Source organism: Pseudochaenichthys georgianus, chromosome 1, assembly GCF_902827115.2.
Source record: "Pseudochaenichthys georgianus chromosome 1, fPseGeo1.2, whole genome shotgun sequence".
In the NCBI taxonomy this organism is placed as follows: Eukaryota; Metazoa; Chordata; class Actinopteri; order Perciformes; family Channichthyidae; genus Pseudochaenichthys; species Pseudochaenichthys georgianus.
This window is the reverse complement of record NC_047503.1, coordinates 41,716,905-41,726,355: the sequence shown is the minus strand read 5'-3', so window position 1 is coordinate 41,726,355 and position 9,451 is coordinate 41,716,905. Positions and strand designations below refer to the sequence as shown.

The following is a 9,451-nucleotide window of genomic DNA, read 5'->3' as shown; positions in this document are numbered from 1 at the left end:
TATGTGTACACATATAAATCATTCATTAGTCAAAACAGGGCTACATTTGATTTAATTATAAAAGGTATAATATGTGGTAAACTGAAGAGCCGTTTGGGAGCCGAAAGAGCCGGCTCTTCTTGGTGAGCCGAGCCAAATGATCCGGCTCACCAAGAAGAGCCGGAATTCCCATCACTACTGCAGATGTCAGAGTGGATTCAGGCAAATATACTACAATGGGGGTCAAACATCAATTACTATAATTTCACAGATGACTTTTTCTCTGGGAGAAACTACCTGACCTCCAGCAGAAAAGGGACTAGCTTAAGATGAGTTGAAACCAGGTAAGATTGGTTGAAACAATGTATTACTTTAGTTAGAAAAATACCTAGAGTAAACAGTTCGGCTTAATACTAATGCTAGCACTACCTTTGCAGTACACCTTTGAATAGAACACAAGAGCATTTATACTATTTGATATATTAAATATGAACGACTTGTTGTAAGCATATTTGTACCTCTAGTACATAAACTCCTCCAGTCAGAAATATGCAAACAAAACAGCCTTAAGTACTTTTATTCTTCAGTATAACATGTCCAATACAGTTAGACAGAGGCAGCACCGGGCAACATTTACCATGGTTTGAAGTTATACCCTTCTGTTTCACAGCCTTACAGGATGACTCTCTTTTTCACAATAGTTACTTGGCCTTAAGACTTTCCCAAACCAGGTGAACCTGACTCATAACGTGGTTGTTGAGTAGCATAAACAGAGACACAGATAAATCAACAATAAGGCAAAAATGGTTTTGGCAAACAATCAGATGAACATTATAATCTCACTGCTTTATTTACATTTTTTTATATTTTGGTAGCTCATAATCAAAGAACGAATTCCAGTTTCACCTGATTCGCAGACTGCTTCATTGGCCTTGGTAACGTCTGATACAAAAACATAATCACTCTGTAATCCAATTACCACATACATCGTTATTTTGAATGGCAAGTACTGCATGGAAAGATTTGAAATCACACCTTAAATTAGATTTTTGAACTACAATAAATACTCTAAATGGAGTGATATTTTGACGCAACTAACATAGGTGAGTGTGATGAAAGCGAGTAAATACGACGTCCACTAAAATGTATCATCTGAACAGTTTTCAAGATTTCTACGGAAGTGTTTGTAGTAAATATTAGTGTGGTCAGTTTGTCTGTAGTTAGTTGCTGAACACCACCTGACACGTGTGTGTTATTAATTGCAGGGAGTTAAATATTTTAGCTTTTTATGTGAAAGTTCAACCTTACTTTCCGCTCATGTTTCCCTGCCTTAAATCATTGTATAATCATACTACTACTGGTACATATCTCTATGGTTTATATAAATACATTATCAGTCATTTTTGTCCGCTAAACACATATTAATTGGGGAGTTGTCGTCACTCTGTGATAAGTCCTCGTTCTTCCCACTGAACGCAGAGTCCTGCTCGGTGTCTGTCTGCTGGTGTTTGCGCTTGTGGAGGCGGAGGCTTTGCGAGCGGCTGAATCCTCGCCCGCAGACATCGCAGCCGTACGGCCGCTCCCCCGTGTGGAGCCTGAAATGGTTCTTGAGGCTCGACGCTCTCGTGAAACTCTTTTCACACTGGGGACAGTCAAACTTCTCCCCAAAGTGGATCTTCTCGTGTTCCCTCAGGCGTCCCGACTGGTTGAAGCTGCGCTCGCAGACGGAGCAGTGGTACGGCCGCTCCCCGGTGTGTGTGAGCCGGTGGCGGTTCATCGCTCCCGAGTGGGCGAAGCTCTTCCCGCAGTCGGGGCAGGAGAACGGTTTCTCTCCCGTGTGGACCTTCAGGTGACCTTTGAGCTGACCTTTCTGGGTGAACTGCTTCCCACACAGAGAGCATTGGTAAGGTTTCTCTCCAGAGTGAATGCGCATGTGGATCTGGAGAGCGGACATCTTGTAACAGTCTCTGCCGCAGAGCCCGCAGCAGAACGAGCTCTTCGTCACATCGTCACCCTGTTCCTGCCCCGGGGAGCCAGGAGGACTTTCCCCACCGCTGTCCGAGTCGTGTTCAGGATCCTCTCCAGACACTGTGGAAACAGAAATGACGAGTTACAAAAAGCCAAGATTTAAGAAAATAACTTATTTGAACCTTGTGGATGGTAAGACACGGCTCCCAACAACATGACACGAGATTGAAAAGAGATAAAAGTAGATGAAAACAAATGCTCCACTTAGTAGCCTTCAACTCAATTGTGTGAATTCAAGTCCAGTCAAGTAGGGAAGTGCATGTGAGTTTATGTAAGGGCAAATAAAGCAGCACCAAAAAGGCGGCTCAAAAGCTGCAGTGATTGGTGGATCGGCAGAAAAATAATTGGCAATAAAATGCAGTTTTCCGCCTCTCAGTTATAAGGATTTTCTTATTCTTCTATTTGATATCATATAAGACAAAGACAAAAAGATTTGGACTTAAAAAAAACACATTTTAAGACACCATCTTAGTGAACAGAATTGTTTTTGTATTTTCGGACATTATAGTAAAGTTTTAGGAAAGAATACTGCATCCCTCATTTATTGTACTGCTATCTTAAAGGGTACAAGCATCTCAGGAGTGTTCCACTGATATGAAATAGAAATACAAGGTTTATTTCAGAAGATGCAAGGTTACACACTTTAGTAATACTCTAAAGGAATATTTGCTTGTGTATGTTTATGTTTTTCATAGTCAAAATATTCATAGGTGGTCAAATGGTTTAGAAATGAAGGAGCCGTAAGAAGAAATATAAAATCAACACTAACCACAAGTGCAGGGTTCTCATTTTCAAACCAGTCAGAGACAGCAAAGAGTCAGTCAGAGTGAACTGAAAGAAGACACAGTCCACTTTCTATCACTTCTTCTTAGAAACCACCTTTTGGTAGTGAGACAAACACAGTATAAACACAGCTTATAAAAAGCGAATTTTCCAGACCAAATCCAAGGATGTATTTTAACTCAGAATTAAGTTGCAGGGAATGATCCTGCCAAATACAATATTGGCTAAAAATGAGAAGCCTGCTACTTCACTAGCTTAATCTAAAATAAATTACATTTTTCCTATCCTTTCCAAAATAACCAGGATTTAAACTCCTTTACACTTTTTTAAACCAACCGACTCTGATGACAGGTTTGTGTGTGACAGAAATCTTTAAAGAAAATCACTTGGACATTGGACACTGCATTTCATACTATCAGTGTTTCCAGCATAACCCAGATGAGTGTGGATGCAGACTCGGCATCAAAGAACAGAGGGTAAAAAGAGAAAAGGGTGGGCTGAATTCAGTCGGGTAAAACACATATTAAATCAATTCATTTACTCGAACAAGGTGCCAGTCAAATGAATTAAAGACAAGGGGTGTTTCTCAATGTCGAGGAAGGATGCTCCAGAGCCACTATTTCAAGGATGCTACGTCATCGAGTGCCGCCGAAGGACTGTTCCAATGTCCAGGATCCTTGGATAACTACCGAGGCCGGCGTCCTTCGTTGCGGGAAATTTCGAGGCTGCACATGTGTATCCTCCGCGGTCTTAAAATCCCCACAATGCTTTGCGCACGGACCAATTTATAAAATCTTTGGCGGAAATCGCGCTCCATTTAAGGCGGGGCCTCGCATATGACGCACACCTGTTAGCCTGTTCCACCATTCTTCGTTTTCCGAGGCTAGGAAGGATTCTTGCCTCGCTTCTGAAGGACCTGACTCGGAGGGACACGTCCTACCAAGGAAGCGTCCTCGACATTGAGAAACACCCAAGGTCTAAGCTATTTCAATTGAAATTCACTTAATTCCCTTACTGTTAACAAGTTCCTCTGCTTCCTCCTTTACTGTTATTCTAATTTCAGCGTTGGTTTCCGGACGCTGCTCCTCAGTTTCCTCCTGCATGGTGCAATCCTCACTGCTAGAAAGCTGCTCAGGAGCTTCTTCTAAAAACACAAGAGGAACAACACATACATGTTAAAACCATCAACATTTTCTTAAGTAAAGTGTAAAAAAAAAAAAAATCTATCCACAGCAACAAACAAATATATCCAATGGGACTAAGAGTAAAACGAATTCAGCAGATTTATACCCAAGTAGGTTTGAGACGTTGGATCCAAGAAAATATCCAAAAGTAAAGAATAGCTGATAAACAAGGGGCACAATCATGCAAAGTAGGTCAACTAACTATTTGGAGAGAAAAAGTGGAAACGTGACGGAGCCATCACTGTAGAAATATACTGCTGTCCTTACTATGCAGTGGGTCCTTCTCTCCCCTCCTGCTTTCCCTCAGGGAGTGGCAGGGGAATCAGGTGCGCATTGGATACAGGTGAGGAAAAGGGGGCGGGCCCAAAAGGAGAGGGAGGGAATAAAAGGTTTGGGTGGAGGAGGATGGGGATACTGTAGGGCTGCTTTAGGAGCTGACACCCAAAGAGCCCGAGGACCAGCATGGACTCGCATCACAAACCCCGAGAGATTACGAATATTATTTCCCTTTTTCGGCGGCCAGCGAGTCCCTTCTTTTGGGAGATGGTTCCTCTGTTGGCAGTGTTTTCGGTTGAATTGGATTACCTTTTTGTGGAGTGACTTTGGATTTATTATTTTTGCTTTCGTTGGGATTATTCAGCCATATCAAGAAGACTGCATTCTAAGTTGGACATTGCCGGAGAATTACTCCAGTTGTAATTTGTGTTTGTACTTTTGTTGGAGGTGTGGAATGTGTTTGGGCTAATGGAACGGTTTTTGAGATGCCAGACTGACTGTCTAGGTTTTAGTTCGGGGGGGGACTTTATTATTTCGAGGACACTCTTAATGTGTCAGCCACTCTCTTTGCCTGGTCAAATTACCACAGTAGCTCCCGGACTTTTTCGACGGTAACTAGGCTTCAAATATAAGATTGTTACAGTTTGCATCTCTATTCTGTGTGCAAACTGTCCGACATGGTGCATTCAGGTACCTTCCTGCAATCACATGATTATCTAACAAAGACATCTCTTGTTTGGGAATGTGAAAAAGTGGCACTGGATGTTAATCCTGTCTATGTGTGATGATTGAATAAAACACTGAACTTAAAGGTAGGGTAGGTAAGAATGGAGAAACCAGCTCGAGTGCGCTCGAATTTGAACGTACACAACAGGAAGAAATCTGCCTCTTCCTTCAGACTTCCTCACAGAGCCCCTCCTCCAACACACACGAACGCGCACATGACCAATGAGGGCACGAGATCAGTTTGTGCACAGATGGAAGGCTGACAGGCAGGTAGGCCATCCAGTTACTTTAGCCGGGCCGGCTCAGATGATTGGTCGTGCTTTTTACAGCGCTACGGCTTCCACAGATGACATGTTTTTATGTATTCATTGCTATCGGGATGTTAAGAGCATTCCATGGAATATAACAAGTGTTTCTGAAGTGAATTACCAACCCCACCTTTAAGTACAGATGGTCAGAGTAAATGTCTTGTTTGCTTTAAAACATAACACTTAATATAAAATACTTACTTATAAAATTGCACACCAAGGCACTGATCAATGGCTTGAAAGTAAGAAACAGGTTTGTATTTAATTCTGATGATGTTTGAGACATCAGGCTTCTTTAAGATAAACAATGATCGTGAGAGAAATGTGTAATCTCATGTTTATGTACCACACAAAGGTTCCTCCTCTTCCTCCTCCTTCACTATTACATTCATATGCGGACTGGCGGCCCTGTCCTCTGGTCGGTCTTCTGGTTCTCGCAGTTTAGTTTCACGAGGAGCTGCTTGGTCACAGGTTAGATCCTCTGAGGCGCGCGGCTCACCTGCACTGGGCGAACTCTGACCGTCAGCCACCTGTAAAGACAATTTCATAAGAACAGAGGCAACATCATGTTCGGAGTACGGCTGCATAATTACGGGGTTATTTCATTGAAATCTCAAAATGGACTCGTGTAATATTCAAATTGCAGAGAGCATAATATTTGTTAAAGACTAAATATGTGTTTAAATACCCCTTTTGAATAAAGTATTTTGAAGCTGCAGGAAACCACCATACAAATCTACAGACTTAACTAAACAGATCCTCCTCAAACCAAGATCTATTTTCTTCAATGATAATGAGGATTATGATGCAATATTGTAAATCATATCACAATTGCAATCAGTCAAAAATAAATCGCAATTAGTAATCATTTCCAAATGGTTCAGCACTAGAGAGGAGGTTTAGGAGCTATGTATAACTGACTGACAGAGATGTTACTCTGAAACAGCTGCGTATCATCTCTACCTCAGGGCTGGTGTTGCTGGGCGGTTCTTGCTGGGATGCTTCTCCATCTCCACCTTGAACTGGCTCTGAGACGTCCCCAGTTACTGACACATCCTTGTTCAGTGTGCACGATCTCCTGTGGTTTCTGAGCGTTCCTGCCAGGGAGAAGTGCCTCCCGCAGTCCTTGCAGGTGTACGGCTTTTCTCCCGTGTGGATCCTGGTGTGCCTGCGGAGCTCTCCAGGAGCCACGAAGGACTTATCGCACTGTGTGCAGCTGTAGGGTTTTTCCCCCGTGTGAGTCCGCATGTGTGTGGTCAGAGTCCACTGCTGAGCGAACGTCTTCCCGCAGTCGGAGCAGTGGTAGGGCGTGATGCCGGTGTGCAGACGCTCGTGTCTCACCAGTGTTCCCGACAAGGCAAACCTTTTGTCGCAGAAAGAGCACTGGTAGGGCCTCTCTCCGGTGTGAGTCCGCTGATGATCTCTCAGCTCGGCGGCCGAGTTACAGCTCTTATCGCAGTCCGAACACGGGAACTTCTTCCTCACGAAGCCCGCTACAACCTCCGAGTGCATCGCCTCTAAGTGCGTTTTCAGATGCCAGTGTCGGGAGAAGCTCTTCAGGCAGATGGAGCAGTGATACGGCCGCTCGCCTGTGTGTGTCCGCCGGTGCAGCCTGAGCTCACCCTGACTGGCAAATCTCTTCTCGCAGAAAGTGCATGGGAAGGGCTTTTCCCCGGTATGGACCCGTTCATGGATCATTAGCAAGCCCTTCTCTGGAAACCTCTTCTCACACATGGAGCAGGGGAAGGGCCGCTCGCCTGAGTGAGTGCGTAGGTGTCGCTGAAGCTTAGAGGCGTACGGGAAGTCTTTCGCACAAACTGAGCAGCTGTGAAGGGACGACAGTTTTTCATTCTCGCTTTGATCGAATGTCTTGGAGGGAGACTCTGCAGGTTCAGTGCCAGGGAGGTCATTCTCTCCTGTTTGATCAAAAAGACGAGACAATAGTAAGTCCCTGAGCACATCAAACAGTTATACTTATTTTGTTCAGACATGTAATGAAGTCCTGTGTTCTGTAGGTCGGTATGATAATGTTTTCCTGAATAAAATCTCCAATCTTTACACATGATTTACAATGAAATGAGAAATTAAATAAAACCTTACGTAAAAGCCATTTTTCATACTTCTATTTCAGTTGTTATATTTCTTTTTTTTAGTCTTTACCGTGTTGAAATGTATTGCTAAGTATTATATAAGAAGGAATTCTTAATATATTGTGAATGTAATTTACATTCAGGGGTCCACCGCTAACTACAAAAACTCAGTGTCAACGCCAATTATTACGTTTCACAAAGCTAGTATTTACTACAGTGTTGCATTCAAGTGTATATGTTGGTGTAACAAAATACTTGCTCACTGAGATCTGAGTATTCCACTTCTTCTCCATCGGAGTTGATCAGGCCTCCAATTTCTTGCTGATCTTCCTCAGCGAGGGTCACAGCTGGTCCAAAGTCTTCTGGGTTTTCAGAGCCCATCTCTCAGATATACAACCTTTTAAGAGGGGAAAAAACCAAAGAGTCAGTAAACAGGAATTACAATAACATTTACAACAGGTGATTGTAATAATAATAATTCCTTATATTTATTATAGCGCTTTTTCCAGATGCTCAAAGCGCTTTACATTACACATATCATACATGCAATGGTCACCACTGTGGAAAATACCCACAGGAGCAAGTTCAGGTGAAGTGTCTTGCCCAAGGACATTGTGTATATATAAAACATATTTTGCAAGCAAAGTTGATCACTCAAAGGCTGGAAATGAATCATAGAACTGTCACAGATAAAATACTCAATAATACACATTATTTCAAATTAGCATGAACCAAACTTGCCTTGACGGGCTAATCCGACTGTGAACAATATACAAATTGACTTTCCTTTATTCACATTGTATTCAAAATATCAAATTAAGGTGTATTCTAATTTTGGTTAAATAATTATTTTTAAAACATTTGTGACATATGGTGGTTGTGAACATTGAATTCTTGTTTTAGATATCTTTATAATTCACACAATACATTTGATTATTATATTGCAACCAAGTATTATATCTCATGTTTAAGCAGTATTGAGCTGTGTCGTGTCAGTTATAAAGAAAATACCCAAAGATGAATTCAGTGACTGTGGTTTTTATTTCCTTTTAGCTTTAGATATTCAGCCTAATGCACCAGATCTCTTTGGGGTAAATGTGTGTCTCTTGTCTGCCTGGAAGACATCCTTCGTCCTGCTCAAGGACACTTCAGCAGGGCGGATGCTTTGTTGTGATGGGGGGTGTGAACATGGCTGGGCCTGATCTGATGGACAGACTACCTTTAAAGATTAAACACGTGTTATAAAAAGAATATGCATTTCAGCTGCAACACTATAAGCACTGGAACTGTCATGGTGCTCACTATCAAAATAATTGACAGTGATTGTAAGTGAATGTCAACTGAGAGTAGCCTTGTTAGCTCAAAGGCTAGCTTAATGGCACCCACTTGTTCTACATCCCTTTAAATCTCACATTAATACTGATTTAAGTTAAGCAGCAACCTGATTGTCAAGCCTGTTATTCTGTGTAATTAACCCGTTGTAATGAGGATTCCCCTGCAGCACAGCAGCCAGTATTTGACCTCTGAAGGAGATGACCAGCGCTTTGGTCAGCGACCACCTTCTGAGGAAACTGTTATTAGCCTGCTAGCCATTGACGTTCACTAGCTGATATTAGCAATTAGCTAACGGTTGCCTCCCCTTAAGCTATAGACGCTTATCAACAATAACAAATAACAGTTGCGACATGCCCACTATACTTTTCAACGTGAAAAGAATACGGTAATTATCTGCAAACATTACATTTGCATGTTTAAGACTCGCTATCTCAGCTAGCTAGCGTTTAACAGACAATAGACGTTTTGACCAACCTCAGCATTGATTTCCCCTCAGGTAAAAAAAAGTAGTCCCTCGACAGAAGTTTATATGAAAGACAGGGATATATTTCTACTTCTCTCTCATTTTCATGCTCAATATCTCCTCATAATGTGTCAAATAAATGCCCCCTAACTCATGAGTTAAGTTAAAAAAGCGTTTGGCTCTGATGATAACCTTTCTAGCTGTAGCTGCTAGCCACCTAAAGCAGTGTCTGTACTTCCGGTTGACTTTTCAAACCAAAATAACAGCCCCATTTTTGTT

General features: G+C 42.2%; 1 protein-coding gene across 1 annotated transcript; it reads right to left on the bottom strand.

Moving 5' to 3' along the window:
* Positions 1 to 546: 546 nt before the first annotated feature.
* LOC117449842 (zinc finger protein 271-like) lies at positions 547 to 9,381 on the bottom strand. Its single transcript, XM_034087739.2, has 6 exons — positions 9,184 to 9,381; positions 7,638 to 7,771; positions 6,248 to 7,200; positions 5,631 to 5,814; positions 3,806 to 3,934; positions 547 to 2,067 (listed from the first exon to the last, which is right to left on the bottom strand). Exons 2-6 carry the CDS (start codon positions 7,753 to 7,755, stop codon positions 1,373 to 1,375), a joined length of 2,079 nt encoding a protein of 692 aa, XP_033943630.1. The 5' UTR covers positions 7,756 to 7,771; positions 9,184 to 9,381; the 3' UTR covers positions 547 to 1,372.
* Positions 9,382 to 9,451: the final 70 nt, after the last annotated feature.